Source organism: Elephantulus edwardii, unplaced genomic scaffold (genome assembly GCF_000299155.1).
Source record: "Elephantulus edwardii isolate Elephantulus edwardi_28Jun2011 unplaced genomic scaffold, EleEdw1.0 scaffold00021, whole genome shotgun sequence".
Lineage (NCBI taxonomy): Eukaryota > Metazoa > Chordata > Mammalia > Macroscelidea > Macroscelididae > Elephantulus > Elephantulus edwardii.
Window position 1 is genome coordinate 13,161,045 of NW_006399771.1, and position 17,624 is coordinate 13,178,668.

Genomic DNA, 17,624 nt, shown 5'->3' on the forward strand with positions numbered 1-17,624 from the left:
CATAGGGTTGCTATGAGTCACAAGCGACTCGACGGCACATAACAACAACAACGACGGCAGAAGGTAGTACAGTCAACTAAAATAAAATTGATTGCTATAGTCATTTGTTAAAGCATGTCTAGTTGCCTCATTGCCATCTAGTAGGAACGGACTTATAGCTGACACTCCAGATGGTTTTCAGAGGCTGTAAATCACAAGTGAGGAGACTGCTAATCTTTCTACCTTAGAGCAGCTAGATTCGAACCATTTGCCTTAGTGTTGGCAGTACAAGTCCTTATCCATTAGGCCAGGAGAGCTCCCTTAAGAGTACGGAGTACATTCATTCAGTATATTGGCCATAGCATCTTTCAATAGTGTGACTCAAGATTCTAAATTTGGTTTTCAGTTTTCTCAGCTTGAGAAATACAGAGTGAGTATTTCCCTTATTATCCAATTCCAGCTCTCTGCACATTCTATTACAGTTCTTTGGTCTTCTTAACCTGCCCTTTGAAATCTTCTGTTCAGCTCCTTTACTTCAGCATGTTTTCCCTTCTTGATGCTCTAGTGCAATTTGTAGTCTCTTCTGACATCCTTTCCAGTTTTTTGTCCCCTCTGTCTTCATAATTACCTTTTGCTTTCTTCATGGATGGTATTCTTCCTTTCATCCCATAACTCAACTGGTCTCAATAATTGGTGTTCAGTGCTTCAAATATATTCTTAAGATGATCTTGAAATACAGATGGAACAGATTCAAGATTGTCTTGTTCTTGTGGGCTTATTTTAATTTTATTTGACCTCAGTTTGAACTTGCACATGAGTAATTGATGGTCTGACCCACAATCCTCCCTAGCCTTGTTTTTACTGTCAATATTAAGCTTCTCCAACAATTCCTTCAACAGACACAGTCAATCTGAGTCCTATGCATTTCATTAGGTAAGGTACATATGTAAAGTTTCCATTTGTGAGTTTTTAAAAAGGTATTTGAAATAAAAAAAAAATAATTGAAAATACAAAATTCAGTAATTCTATTTTCATCCTCATTTCTATCACCAAGTCCATATTTTCCAGCTACTATTCCTTCTTCACTGTTTCCAACTTTTTCATTTTAGTCACCAGTTATCATTAACACAGCTTGATTGCATGTTTGGTTAATTTCAGACTGCAAGAGTTGGTAAACATTTTCAGTTTCTTCCTTTTTCATTCTAGATGTAGGGGATTGTTTGCACTGGCAAAGTCTGCAGTTAGGGATCTCTCCAAATAGTTGAGGAATAATGATGCCAGAGTAAGATTAAGATTAAGGTGTGTTTGATTCGGATCATGATTTTTATAATCACTTGCTAGTCATCTAAGAGCTGGACAATGAATAAGGATGATAGAAGAAGAAAGCTGATGGAGGCAAAGCTGATGAGGTTTCACTTTGCTTCTTTGGACATGCTGCTGGGAAGAGTTAATTCCTTGGAGAAGGACATGAAGCTTGGAAGGATGGAAGGTCAGAAAAGGAAAGGAAGCCCCTCGACCAGGTGCATTAACATTGTGACCACCACAATAGGCTCTAATGTGTCAGGCAGGCACAGGATAGGACATGGTTTATGTCTGTTGCTCATAATGTCACTAAGGGTTGTACTCGACTCAACAGCACCTAATGGTAACAAAAACAAGGGGGTGAACTTGGTTTTGTTTAACTGCTAATCAAAAGTTTAGTGGTTCAAACTTAATTAGCAGTTTAGGGAACAAAAGTCTGGTGATATGTTTCCATTAAAATGACATCTAAGAAATTTCTTGAAATAGCTTAACCCATTCAGTAATCCAGAGTTTGAACCAATTCAATGGCAACCTGTAACAAAAGCAGCAGCTATCTTTAAAGTATATAGGATTAATTTTTCTCCTCTTTATTTCCTGGATTGATGCTTACAAAATGTGATTAAACCTCAAGGTGGCTTTTTTGGATAGTGCATTTCAGTGAATACTGAATTTTAAAGGGTTATCAGAGCTTCTTTGTGAACTTAACAAATACTAACACAGCATGTGGCTCAATAAGTATTTTATAAACACCTCTTCAATCCTGTAAAATAGGAATGGTTTGTTCTGTGAATTTTTTTCACATGCTGACTCTAATTGGATATGCTTGGGAAAGGAAGCATGAAGATGAATGAATAATTAACTTTATCAGGTAATACTGAATCACTGGGCATAGGAACTCAGTGGGAAAGAATGTCTTCACAGACCACAAAAAAGATTTCCGATTAAATTACTATTTCAAAGCACTGGCCAAGTGAAATGAGGAAATGACATATAATATGTTAATAATCATATGTAATCCTTTGGACACATGTATTACAAAAGCATTGCTAGGAAAGGGTAAGATGTGCCCTGACTGTCAAGGACACTTGCTGACTCACTGTTGTGCATACACTCACAGAAGACTGCCAGGACAAAATAAAGTCACTTCTCAAAATCTTTTCACGGAAAGTGGAACTTTTTTCACTTGAAAACATAAACATGATACTTGTAACAGATATAAGTTATACCCTGACTAGACCTAAATCTTTTGAATGATAGGCCAAATGAAATTGGGTTTTGTTTGCGCAAGAAACTGCACTGCTATAAATAAGCTAATTGTAACTCTTAAGCAGTAATTAATATCCATTACTAAAGCTCTACACACGGATCCTGGGTTTTAAGTTTAACTTTTATATACTTCAGATGAAGTCACTAAATGATATATAAAGCTCATAGTGCAAGGTCTGGCTCACTTATGTTCATAATAAAAGAAAGGCATTTTTATTCTTAATCATTGCAAATTCTTACAGCAAGATCATGAAGATATTTTTCTGTTAGTCACTATAGATTTTCAAATAGTACATACAATTACTAAAAATTTCTCAATTTCCTATTCCGGAAGTAGTAGTAGTTATTGTTGTTGTTGTTGTTGTTGTCATGTGCCGTTGAGTCGCTTGCGACTCATAGCGACCCTATGTACAACAGCCCTAAGCCATGTTCTGTCCTGCTCCAATCTCACTGTCTCCAGTTTATCCACCCAGATTACGCCAGTCCCTGAATCAATCCACCTTATAGAGGGTCTTCCCCTCCTGCGCTGTTCCTCCACCCTCCCAAGCATGATGTCCCTCTCTCCAAGGACTGATCCCTCCTTGCAACATGTTCAAAGTATGTCAGACGAAGCCTCAGAATATTTGCCTCCAAGGAGCAGCCTGGTTTAACCCTCTCTAGGAGTATAAATTAAAATATTTTTCTGGGGTGTCATTTTTCTATCCACTAGGTAATACACAGTATATTTGGAGCTCTAGTGGCCTATGAGGTAAGGAGTTGTGGTTTCAGCCTAAAAGCAGGCTATTTGAATCCACTAACTGCTCCACAGCAGAAAGATGGACAACCTCCTTCCATGTGATTTCTAGTTTCTGAAAACCTGCTATGAGTTAGTTCTGATGTGATGATGCACAAAAATAAAGTCATGCAGTGTTTGCCAATGTGTGACAGGAAAGTTCACAAATCCATTGCTTTAAAAAAATGATTATAAATAAACACATAAAAATGAGGCATGCTCTTTTGTGAATGGGAACTCCATTAGCTTAAAAGTAGGAAGAAATAAAGTAGCTAGAAACAATTTTTAAAACTGGGAGGAGAAAATGGTCCAACAAGAGCATGGGGGGGCAGATATTGTGAACTGTAATAAAAAGGAAAGCTACAGAGTAATTTCCAGGCACAGGCACACAGTCGTTACAAGCATAGTGCTGACGGAAGTCACGGTGCTAAGCCTGAAAATGGATGCTAAACTTTCTAACTCTGTAACCTTGGGCAAGTTGATCAAAGATCCAGCAACTCAAATTACCTAGCAACAGAACAGAGATGTTTATAAATATGAAAGGAACTCCAGTGACCTAGTGGTAAAGAGCTGTGCTTCCAACCTATTGGCTTGTGGTTCAAATCCACCAACTGCCTGGAGGGAGAAATAAGGACACCCCCTTTTCATGTGATTTACTGCCTCTGAAAACCTGTTGGAAGGTCAGCTATGAGTCAATTCCAATTCTATGGCACATAACAATAACAGCATAAATAAGAGGTCATGTTATATATAACGTTATGGTGAAAAAGATATAGATATAAAAACATTTAAAAGACTTGACCTTAATGTACAACGTTGGTTCTCTTTATTAATAAAAACATTAAATATTCATTTATTCAGTGATTTGATTTAATCTCTCTATGAGTTTATAAGGTGGTGGTGGTGTTGATTGCCATCAAGTAGAGCATGACTCATAGCAACCCTATGAACAAAAGGTCTGAAGACTTTCTATAACTATTGTCATTTATCAAAGTTCACAGAGTTTCCAGAGGCATTTTGTTTAGGAAGTGGTAGATACTATAATTTTCCTTTTTGAAAGAAGATCTTATAACAAAATAATTTAAGTCACTAACCCAAGTTTACACAAATAAAATGAACACTAAAACTGCCAGGGAATATCTGTCTGCAGTTCATCATCACATTGCCATTATTTCAATAAAATAACAAAATATGTCTCCTTCATCTGGTGTGTTAGAGGGAATGATCCTTTTGGTGAGAATTATGCATATCAATTCCCTATTTCTGTTCCTAAGTGAGTGTATTGGAACTTTTCATTGTTAGCATCTTAATTAAGTGAGAAGTGTTATGACAAAAGAAAACAATCAGAGTGTTATTGCCCCGAGGTTTAAGGTTTCATCTTGTTCAAATTTAATGAGAGCCCTTTAAGGTGCAGAGAGAGGTCTCTGGTTTTTAAATCACAACAATCCTCTATAATTAAGCCTCACAATCAAAACATGGCCTACAAGTAGTTTCCATAAACCGATGTGCCTGAAAACATTTTAAAAAGGAGTTTAAGAGGGATGTTTATGAGTTTTGTTAATAAAAATGCTAATGCTCAATCCTGAGTGAAAATAAAAGCAAACAAGTTCCAAGTATTTGTTTAGGTTTAAAATGGCATCTGTCAGTCCTCGTGTTTATTCTTACAGGCATAAAGACTTTTCTAAATGTGGACTATTCTTCCACAGGCTCTTCCACAGAGGAAACTCTGGCTAGTCCCTACCCTTTTGAACTTCTGGTAGCCCTGTGTCTTAATGTAAACCTTTTAGTTCATGATTTCCTGGCGACTCTTTCTTCCCTTTATTTTAATATCTGAATTTGTATTTATTTATTTTTATTATTATTAATTTTAATGAACATTTACAGAGACTTTGGATTTCCATTCATTCATTGTTGCACTTTTCTCCCTGCTCACCTTTCCCCTCTCAGTACACTCTTCTCTTTGAAAAGTAAAAGAAAAATTCTTTCATTGTTTTACAATCCTTCCCCCTCCACTATGCAGCCTTCGTCCTGGACTCCTGTCATGACAATAATACCTACTTACATATCCCTTTTAAACAGTTTTCTCCCTCATCTGTTTCAATGCAGTATACATTATTTATCCCATCTTCCACAGTCTCCCCTCAATCCCAAGGTCAGTCCTGTTTTACAACAGTGGCACTATGCAGTATTTGTCCCTTTGTGGCTGAGATATTTTACTCAGCATAATGTCCTCCAGTTTCACCCATTTTGAATAATATTGCATGAGTTCCTTATTTTTCAATGCAGTGTAGTATTCCATTGTGTGACTATACCACAGCTTCTCAATCCATTCATTTGTTGATGGGCACTTAGGTTGTTTCCAACTCCTTACTACTGTGAACAAAGCCACGATAAATATGGGTGTGCATATATCTGCTTGGATGGCAGTTATGAGGGTTACAGCTTCCCCACAACCTCACCAGCATTTGTTGCTTGCTGTTCCATTAAATTTTGCTATTCTGACTGGGGTGAGATGATATCTCATAGTTGTTTTAATTTGCATCTCTCTTAGAGCTAGGGATTTTGAATATTTCTTCATGGGCTTGTTGGCCATCTGAATGTCTTCTTTGGTGAAGTGTCTGTTCATATCCTCTGCCCATTTTTCTATTGGATTATTTACCTTTATCTTGTTGTGGTGCTCAAGTATTTTATAAATTCTAGATATAAGTCCCTTATCTGACATGCCATTACCAAATACTTTTTCCCAGTCTGTGGCTTCCCTTTTTCCCCTGTTGGAGAAAATATCTGAATTTTAATATCTGTGACAGATACAAATACTAAAATCAACTGTCTTGGAAGCTTGCATACTATTTTTGTTGTTATGTGTTGCTATGTGCCATCAAGTTGCCTGTGACTCATAGTGACAACAGTTCTAAACCCCACTCTATCCTGAGCCAACTATATTGTCTCTGACACATTTATCCCCATTATTTACCCCCATCACCGAGTCAATCCATCTCATCAAGGGTCTTCTTCTCTTGTGCTGTCCCTCCATCCTTCTAAGCATGATGTCCTTCTCCAAGGACTGGTCCCTCCTTGCAACATGCCCAAATTATGTCAGACAAAGCTTTAGAATTCTTGCTTTCAAGGAGTAGCCTGGATTCACTCTCTCCCAGTGAACCTGTTAGTTCTCTTAGCAGTCCATGGTATTTAATACTCTCTGTAGCACCACAGCTCCAAGGCATCAATTCTCCTTCTATCATCCTTCATTGTCCAGCTTTCTGAAGCATATATAGCACATAATTGTGAATATGAGGCCTGGATCAGATGCACCTTCGTCTGTAGACTGACATTGTTGCTCTTCATTGCTCTGGAGATGTCCCTAACAGCAGACATATTTTAATATATATTGCTCTTATTTATTTACAAAGTTTGAATACATGGTTCTTCACAAAAGATTCTTCCAATTTCCTTCATCCCACCCACTCATCAAATAGTACAAACCTATATCCTCCCACCTCTGCATATCTACCATTCCTCCCCGCCTTGGATCCTCATACTTATTCTACAATAACGGTTTTATACAATATTTGTCCTTATGGAACTGAATTAGCTCACTCATCATAATAACAACAGACTTTTCCAATGCAATTTTTTCTTTTGATTTTGTGGCTGCTGGTACCAAGAGTGTTAATTTTGGAGCCAAGCAAACTAAAGCTTTTAACAGTCTCAATTTCCTCACCCTCTATCATGATACTGCCAATTGGACCAGTAGTGAGAATATTTGTTTTCTTGATGTTGAGCATATATATGGCTTAGGAAAAGTTTACATCTTTACATATTTATTATTGATGGGCAGCTCAGCTTGTAGTTGTGCCTATATTGTCTAAAATGCCAGTGAATGTTTCTCCTTTTGTGGCTTGATGACCTAGAGGACACTTAATCACCTTTCATTAAAGTCTGCGATCAAATACACATGTAAGTCTTCAGCAAAACTTCTAGGAAGTCTTGCCCTGCTTTTTAAAATGGTCTGGAGGACAACCATCTGGCCAAATGACAGGAAGAGACCTATATTTGTTCCCATTCTAAAGATGGGTGATCAACAGAGTATAGAAGTTATAAAACAGTATCATTGATATCACATGCAAGCAAGATTCTGCTGAACATTATCCAAAAACAACAGAGAACCACAAGATGTACAGGCTGGATTTAGAAGAGGCCGTAGCACTAGGAATATTATTGCTACTGACAGATGGATCTTGGCTGAAATCAGAGAGTACCAGAGAAAGGTCTATCTGTGTTTCATTAACTATGCAAAGGCATTTGACTGTGTAGTTCACAACCAACTGTGGCTGACTCTAAGAAATGGGAAGCCCAGAATATTTGATTGTACTTATGCAAAACCTATACTTGGATCAGGAGGCAGTTGTCACAACAGAGCAAGTAAACACTGAAGGGTTCAAAATTGGGACAGGTGTGCGTAAAGGATGTGTCCTATCTCCATATCTTTTCAATCTATGTGTGGAACAGATTATCCAGGGGGCTGTGCTCTATGAGGAGAAATGTAGCATCAGGATTGGAGGTAGACTCATCAACAATCTGTGTTATGAAGATGATACAACCCTGCTTGCTGAAACTGAGGTGAACCTGAAGAACTTGCTGCAGAAAGTCAAGGACTGCAGCCTTCAATATGGATTGAAGCTCAAAATCAAGAAAACAAAGATTCTCATCACTTGGACGACTGAGAGCATCATTATAGATGGTGAAGAGGTTGAGATTGTTGACAGCTTCCGCTTGCTTAGATATACAATCAACACTCTTGGGACCAGCAGACAGGAAATTAGAAGATGAATTACACTGGGAAAGTCTGCTGTCAGAGACCTCTCCAAAGTACTGAAGAGCAATGATACCAGACTGGAGACTAAGGTGCACCTGATACAGGTTATGGTCTTTGTAATTACTTGCTATGCATCAGAGAGCTGGACAATAATTAGAGATGACAGAAGGAGAGTTGATGCCTTTGAACTGTAGTTCTGGAGAAGAGTACTGACTATACCATGGACTGCTAGGAGAACAAACAAGTTCGTCCTGGAGAGGGTGAAGCCAGGCTGCTTCTTAGAAGCAAGGATTCTGAAGCTTCATCTCACATATTTTGGACATGTTGCAAGGCTGGATCAGTCCTTAGAGTGGCACATCATGCTTGGGAGGGTGGAGGGACAAAGCATGAGAAGAAGACCCTTGATGAGATGGATTGATTCAGTCACTGGGGTAACGGGGATAGGTGTGTCGGAGACAATAAGACTGGCAAGGGATAGAGAAAAATTTAGGGCTGTTGTGCATAGGGTTGCTGTGAGTCACAGGTGACTTGATGGCACCTAACAACAATAATAATGTATTTCATCATATGATACATTTAGGAGAAGCAGAGATCTGCTTATCTTTTGCCATCTTCTAATTCATAGTTGCTGTGCAGTTTAATTCAGTCTGAACTGACTCATAGCTGACTCTCCAGTGGGTTTCAGAGACAGTAAATTACATGGCAGGAGACTGCCCATCTTTCTCCTGTAGAGGAGCAGCTGTTGGATTAAAAGTATATGCTTTGGGTTGGAGCACAACTCCTTACTACTAAACTACCACAAACTATTTTTTTGTCCTCATTAATAAAATCATGAAACAACTTTTACACTGATTTGTTTACAGAAATGGTCTGGCTCCTTGCTTAGTACTTCTGGTTGTATCTTCTTTGGCATCTCTGGTGTCAGAGCTTTTCATTCAAAATGGCTTTCCTAGTCATTGATTTTGGGCACATGAGAACAGGGTGCTTTGGCTAGTAACAAGGGGATTTGCTAGCCTTGTCATTAAATTGAGCAGATTGAGGAGCAGAATTTGAGAATCTCATTCCAGCAAAGAAGGAGCAGGAAAACAGAGCACATCTTCTGTGGCTAGAAATTCTTATACCTGCCAGACCTACTAGAAGCCTCATCCTCCTTGCCTCCAAAGGGCACTGGCTGCATCCTCTTCAAGATATAGTTGTGTTTCTTTTTGTAGTTCATAAAATGTCTAGCGCTCTTCTCCAATACCATCACTCGAAGACATCAATTATGTAAAGAGCAGTAGCCGCAACAGAGAACCAGAGATCCAATGAGTGCTGTCCACAAACTGCTACACAACCAAACGAGAACCAGAGCCTTTGCCCATGCTTGCTGGAGAACTTGGGAGGAGATGCCATAGTTGGCAGGACTAAAAGAGTCAATAACAGTGGTCTAAAACTGTGAGGCTGAGGCTGAATGGAGGGCCTGTAAGCATGCTTTGGAAGCTGCCCTGACTGAGAAACTGTATCCTACTGCCAACTTGAATTGTAACCTGTTAACTTGCCTAATAAACCTCCTAACCATGAGTGTGATTCTGTATGATGTATGCACTATGTAATGAATTTCATACTCAGTAGAGCAATAAGAAAGGTGTTCAAGTTGGTGGAAAGAGGTAAAAGAGTATGGAAGACATTTGTAACAACATGGGAATTGGTTTTGTGTTGTGGATGTTGGTGGGAGCAGATTCCCTTGAGGAGTTAGTAGACATCAGACATGGCTGTCTCCATGGCTCTTTTTTACAGCAACATTCTTATTTTCTAAGAATTATTTGACTCCATTGTTATCTATCACTGTCAATTCATCTACCAGAACCAGTTCTGGAAAATACATTTTGGTACCTAACCTATCAAGATGAATCTGATGTCAACCACAACATGCAAAATGCAGTTAAAAACCAATGTCATGGCAGAAAATAAGAATATTAAATTTATTAACCAGAAAGATGTATAGTTATTTTATGGTGGTAGATGAATTCTGCTCAAATACTTCACTGCAAACACTAGCTAAATGGCATCCACTTCCTAAATAGCAAGCCTCCAGAAATTCTATAAACTTTGATAAGTGTTGATAGTTGTAGAGGTGCTTCACGTCTTTGTTCATAAGCTTGCTATGAATTGTGCTTAACTCAAAGGCAATCAACAACAACAACAAGAGTTATATACCTGATAATGTATTTCACTAATAAAATCTTTGTTTTACTAGTTTGTGTTATGTGCCATTGAGTCACTTGTGACTCAGAGTGACCCTATGTAAAATAATTTTAAAGCCTGCCCTGCCCTGATCCCATCTCATTGACTCCGTATTGCCCTAGACACTGTATCAATCAATCTCATCCAGAATCTTCCTCTCTTGCACTGTCCTTCCACCATTCTGAGCATGATGTCCATCTCCATCTCCAACAATCAGTACTTCGTGGCCACATGCCCAAAACATGTGAGAAGGAACTTAAAAAAATCCTAGCCTCCAAGGTGAAACTTGGTTTCACTCTCCCCAAGACAGATCGATTTGTTTTCTTAGATGTCCATGGTAGGTTCAAGACTCTTCTGCAGGACCATAACTCAAAGATATCAGTTCTTCTTCTGCCATCCTTAGTCATTATTCAGCTCTCTGATGCATAGCACACAATTGAAAATACCAAAACAGATGTCAGAAGAGACTGAATATTGCACTAGAATGCCAAGTATCCAAAGCAAAAGGAAGAAATCAAGAAGTTAAGGAGCTAATTAGAAGATTTCAAAGGGCAGCACAGGAAGACAACACAAAGTATTAATGAAATGAGCAAAGAACTGGAGTCCAAATATCAAGAGGGCCGCATTTGATCAGCATTCTTTAAGTTGAAGGAACTAAAGAACAAATTCAAGCCTCAAGTCACAGTGGTATGGGTATTGAATGATCCAGGAAGTATCAAAAGAAAATGGAAAGAGTATACAGAGTCACTGTTCTAGAAAGGAGTGGCTGACACAGAATTTTAAGAAACAATATACACACAAGGGCAATGGTGATAACAGAGGAAGTTTAGGCTTCTCTGAAGGACTTGGCAAAAAATAAAGCCCCAGGAATTGATGGAATACCAATTGATGTATTTCAACAAACAGATGCTCTCCTGGATGTGCTAAGAAATTTGGAAGACAACTACCTGGCAACTGACTGGAAGAGATACATATTTATTCCTATTTCAAAAGAGGTGACTCAAAAAAGCATGGAAATTATCATAAAATATCACTAATATCACACACAAGCAAAAGCAAAGTCCTGCAAAAGATTATTCAGAAATGACTGGAATAGTACATTTACGGAGAACTACCAAAAATACAAGCTGGGCTTAGAAGAGGCCGTATAGAGTATTATCATCAATGTTAGATGGATCTTGGCAGAAAGCAAAGAGTACCAGAGTGATACCTGTGTCTCATTGTTTTACTAGTTGCAAATGATGATCTAGCAGAACTCCATGGGGTTTATACAGAATAATCTTTACAAGGCTGAATGCATCTATATTAATGCTGCTATTCATCAGTAGAAGGTCCTTAGAAAACCCTATAAGGAAGTGTCTGAAATATTCTCTGTCATTGGGCTACAAATAATATGCCAAATTCTGAATTCTAATAATGGTACCTGGTTCATTCCTTTTTCATCCCAAAGGAATCCAATGGCTTTCTATCTATTCTGTCTACCATATATGTTTTCTAAATCTACTTCATATTTTATACTCACCCTACATTTCTATTTTTGCCCAGACGCACAAATGTTGGTCTTACATGCTCTTGAAATGACTCATAGCAATCCTATCAACAACAGAGTGGAATCTTGCCCTGCCTTCCACCATTTTCATGATCTCTGACATGCTTGTTACAGTCACTGTGTTAGTTCAACTCAGTGAGGGCTGTCTTCTCTTTAACTGAAGCTCTACCTTTTCCAGCAAGGGATATTCTTCCAAGAACTGACCTTTTCTGATAACATGCCAAAGAATGGAAGATGACATTACACCAGCCTTGTCTGTAAGGGGCACTCTGTTTGTACTTCCACCAAGATAGGTTTATTTGTTCTTTTAGCAGTCCATAGTATATTCAATATTCTTTGCCAACACCCCAGTTAAAAGGCATCAATTCTTCTTTAGTATTCTTTTTTTATTGTTGTCATTGTTGTTGGTGTGGATTGTTGAGTCAGAATCACCCTATAGCTGATCTTCCAGCAAGTTTTCAGAGGCATAAATGGGAAAATGGCTTCTGAATTCTATTTTAGTAGTGATTAGTACTGCCACTCTTGCTTTTTTTTTTTTGTGCATGTGGATGTCATTTGTTTGGTATATTTTTTTCCAGCCTCTTTTTAGATTATCTTTTACCTCATTTCTTACATGTCTCTCTCATTTAGGCCACATATTGTTGGGCTTTGTTGTTGAGTTTTCGGAGTTTTTTAAAAGACATTCTGCCACCCTTTTTTGTTTTAATTGGTGCATTTAAGTCATTCACATTACATGTGATTATCAACAGACCAAGTTTTATCACTGTGATTTTACTGTTTTCCTTTAATAGATCCAGTTTCCTTTTGTGTCTCTGTGTGAAGGACTTCCCTTCATATTTTTTTGTAGAGTTCGTCTCATTTCGCAAATTCCTTAAGTTCTTGCTTTTCTTCAAATTATCTAGTTTCTCCTTTATATCTGATGGACAGCTCTGTTAAGTACAGAATCCTTGGCTGTAAATCGGAGGAGATTGTTCATCTTTGTCCCATAAAGCAGTTGGTGTATTTGAACTGCCTGCCTTTTTGTTAGCAGTGCAACTCCTTAAAACTAAGACAGAACTCCCTGGATGAATCACAGTAACCAGGTGAACCATACTAAAGATTAATGATAAGGGTAAGATAATGAGTTAATAAATTGTGGATTTTAAAAGGTAGGTGTTATATCAAGATTGAAGATGAGGGGAACTGTGGAAAAACATTAAAGACTGAAGAGTTAAGCCCTGGGGAAACAGGAAGTTATAATTCATTCAGTCAAATCATAGAGAAATAATTTCTCACAACTAAATATAACTATAATAATACGAGAATATTATTATATATTATAATCTATTTAGAAAGAAGATTCAAACATTGAAAATTTTACTACTTAATATAAATATGAATAAGTTATTTTATTTAATTTTTTCAACTACTCTTTAAGAGAGACATTACCATTTCAATTTTAGGAATCAAATTACTTTTTCAAAGTAGTAGAGCCCAGATTTGAATACAAGTCTGAAGTCCATTTATAAAGCATAATATGACTGCAATACTTAATGGACCAGATCCTTAAGTAATTGATTTATTATCTTCCTTAACTGTGAAATGGATATTATCATAAAACTTAGAACTCATATTTGGAGCTGCATAATGCTTGGTTATGGGAGCTATTCATTTCCATTGTAGGATATTCAACACTCTCATTGACATTTAGTCAGAACTGTCTCATAGAAGACATTCTAAGGATTTGCAGAGGTTGTAAATTGCACTGGAGAAGAGTTCCCAGCTTTCTTCCTTGGAGTCACTAGTGTATGTTAGCAGCCATAGAGGTGTTGTTCTTGGGCTAGCAGCACAAATCCTTCCATACTGTGTCCCTCAACTTCCTCATTGTAGAAACGGTGTTCTGAATCTCAGTGTAAATTATGACCAACCTTCAACGATTTGGTGTGGGGATATTGTTTTCACCCTTGATAGGTTTGTGAAATTTGCATTATATTCCTATGTTTTCAGTGTTACTAATGCTGTCAATGATCTGACCAAAGGACATTTAAAATTTATTTTGCATATATTGTAGCAGTGTCTAGACCACCAAGGTGAGATCCTGAATGATTTTGGCATTGGTCTTAGCCATCTTCCTAGTTCTCAGCTTTTGGCAATATCACAGGACTATGACCTACAACACTATACAATATTCTTGACCTTTGCCTTCTACATAACAGCAGTATCGCTCTGTCCCCACATGTGACATGTAGTAATTGCTCCAATTGCCTACTGTCTTCTGTGGAGTAAAGTCACTTAGTTGAGATACATAATCTAATGTAAAGGATAACTGTTAAGAGTTCATCAATTAATGGATGAAAGGATCCTGAGTAGAATATTTCTTACTGGTAAAAATAATGACCATAGTGCAAAATACACATTATTATGACTAAATTGTAGTTTCATTTTATTCAGGTCTGACAGAGTGGGTGAAACTAAGAGTGACTGTCGAGTTGTTTAGGAAAAAGCTCTATTAGAAAGGATTATTAGAAAGCTTCTAGTTTCTAGAGTTATTTTGGGCACAATTAACCTAAGATTTTATTATCTAAAAGACTTTAATATTTATAACATTTTTACACAGTAAAATAATTTCATATTTAAAATTATATAACACCCAAATAATATCAATTTATTTTATGTTAGAGTATAACAACCCTATAGCAAAAAAAGTATACAAAAATTTACATTCAGAACTAAATTAAATTAACATCTATCTATAGAAATAATAAAATTTGGTGAAGGATGGCCAGTCTCTTCCTGTATGATTAACTGCCCCTGAAAACCCACTGGAGGATCAGCTAGGACTCGACAGTATGTAACAACAACAATACAACATAAAAGAAATACTAGTTTTTCCATGATGAGTCTAATTAACTTTAAAATTAATTTGTACTTGATAGCAAATCTTCCAACTCTAATTATATTGAGATTCAACATTAAATTAAGCCACAAATGTATCTTACCTAAAGTTTTAACAGGATCAGAGTAATCAGAGTCAGTAAATTGTCCCATAACATTTGTAGCCCTAAATTTAAATCTGTAAAAGAAAATGAAAATCCAATTATTTGTATGACATACAACTATTTTCTATTATTTTTTTACTTTTTAGTAATTTATTATTATTATTAATAATTTTAATGAAAATGTAGAGATTTTGGATTTCCATTTATATACTGTTGCACTTTTCACCCTGCCCACCCCTCCCCCCAGTTCGTTCTTCTCTTTGAAAAGTAAAAGAAAAATTTTCATTGTTATACAATCCCTCCCCCCAAGTCCACTCCACTATGCAGTCTTTGTTCTGGACTCAAAAATAACTATGAAAAATAAATTTTACCCATGATAAAATGGATTTATAAAATGGGAATTTGGATTCTTATCACTACCACAAGGTGGTCTAGTGGTTATGGAGTTGTGCTGCCAACCTAAAGGAATTTGGTTCAAATACACGAGTTGCTCTGCGTGAAAAAGATAGGCAATCACTTCTCATGTGATCAATAGCCTCTGAAAATCTGTTGGGTGGTCAGTTATAGGTCAATACTGACTCCACGGAAATAACTTTAATTTTTTTTTAAATCTTTGTCAGGAAATTAGTAATTATCCTGCAAATAATCAAGATCATGATGAGAGATTATAAAAAAAAAATTTTACAAACTCTCAGAACAGAAAAGACAAAATATAAATGAACACATAAAAATATAGTCAAATGATCTTTGTATAAAACCGCTAAGGTAATTCTGTGGAGGAAGGAGAGTCTTTTTCAACAAGTGTTGTCAGAACAACTGGATAATGACCTGCAAAAAAATGATCTACATAGAACACTTAAATTATTTAACAAAAATTAAGTAAAAATTCATCATAGAACTAAATGTAAAACTTGGAAGTCTAAACTTTTTAAAGGATAATTGTAGAATGAGTATAAGGATCCAGGAGGGGTAGGAGAGGCCGGAAGAAGAGGGATGTGGATGTGCAGGGGGAGATGGGAATTAATCATTGCGCTGTACAATTTGATGGGTGGGGGGTGAGGGAAATTGAAAGGATTTGTTCAAATTTGTATTCAAATTTTGTAAATAAGCTAGTAGAGAAAAAAAAAAAAGATAGTACAGGAGAAGTGCTAAGTGGCTTCCAGGCAGTCCCTAAAAGAATAGAATGACTAATGTGAATTCATTAAATTAAATTAAATTTCCTAGTCTATATAATGCACTATTAAGAGAATAAAAAGAGAAATCAAACCTCAGAAGGAAATATTTACAGAATACATCTCAGAAAAAGGACTTGATCAAGAAATTGGACTACATGAAGAAGACTGTAGCTTTAAGATTGAAGAAGACTCATCAAGACTTGCATTATGTAGTCATCTACATACAATCTTATTTGCTGAAAATGAAGATTTGAAGCACTTACCAACGAATCTCAAAGACAAGATTCTTCATTGTGGATTACACCTCAACAGCAAGGGAAAAAAAAATTCTAACAAGTGGATCAATAGGAAAATAGCATATTATATTAGGAAAAAAATTGAGGTTGACAGGGATTTTGTTTTACTTGCTTCCACAATCAAAACTTACAGAAGGAACAGACATGAAATTGGGCACATCTGCTGTCAAGGACATCTTGAAAGTGTTAGAATGCCAATGTAAAGACTAAATTCTATCTATTCCAAACCATGATATTTCAATTGCTACATAAGCATGTGAAACTCTGATACTGAAAAAAGGAAGATCATAGAATTGATGCCTTTGAATTGCGGTGATGGTGAAGAATATTGAATATACTATAGACTGTCAAGTGAAGAAACAAATCTGTCTTAGACAAAATGCAGTCAGGGTGCTACTTAGAGGCTAGAAATGTGAAACTTTGTATCACAGACTTTGAGCATGTTATCAGGAGGGACCAGTCCTTGAAAAAGGACATGATGGTTGGAAAAGTAAAGAGTTAATAAAGGAGAGAAGTATCCTCAACAAGATGGAGTGACATGGTAAGAACAACAATAGATTTTGAGGATAGTATAGGATCAGGCAAGTTTTCAATATGTTACCCATACGGTTGCTATAATAAGTATAACTTAGTGGCAATGAACAATAACAACAATGAAAAAACCATGAGACATCAAAACATACCAATTGTTATTACTGTTGTTAGTTATTTCAGGTCAAATGCTACTTCTAATCATAGTGACCCTATGGACGACAGATCAGAAGTTTGTCCTATTCTGAGACCTCGTCACAATTTCTGATCTGCTTGAGTCCATTGTTACAGTCACTGTGTCAATTCAACTTGTTGGAGGTCTTTATCTTTTTCTAGTCCTCTCCAATTTCCCAGGATATTTTTTTCTTTAGACTGGTCCATCTTCATAACATGCTTAAAGTTTGTGAGATGAAGTTTCATCATCCTTGTCTCTAAGGTACACCTTGGGTGGACATACTACAAGACAGAGTTGTTAGTTTTTTTGGCAGTCACTGAGATATTTAGTACAACAATTGTATCATCAAATATTAAAAAAACCACCACCAACAACAACAAAACATGTACCACAGGAATACAAGATGTCAATCAGAGGAGCAACAATGCTTAAGAGAATGTTGTTGTTGTTGTTATGTGCCGTCGAGTCGTCTGCGACTCATAGCGACCCTATGTACAACAGCCCTAAACTCCGCTCTGTCCTGTGCCAATCATACTGTCTCTGACACTCCCATCCCATTTAT

The 17,624-nt window shown here is 36.9% G+C and overlaps 1 protein-coding gene across 1 annotated transcript in view; it reads right to left on the reverse strand.

Moving 5' to 3' along the window:
- The window catches only part of PTPRQ (protein tyrosine phosphatase, receptor type, Q), a 415,982-nt gene that overhangs the window by 88,702 nt on the left and 309,656 nt on the right, over positions 1-17,624 (reverse strand). Inside the window, exon 33 of the mRNA XM_006882544.1 lies at positions 14,886-14,959. Coding sequence (XP_006882606.1) covers positions 14,886-14,959 — 74 coding nt within the window. The remainder of the gene's footprint in view (positions 1-14,885; positions 14,960-17,624) is intronic.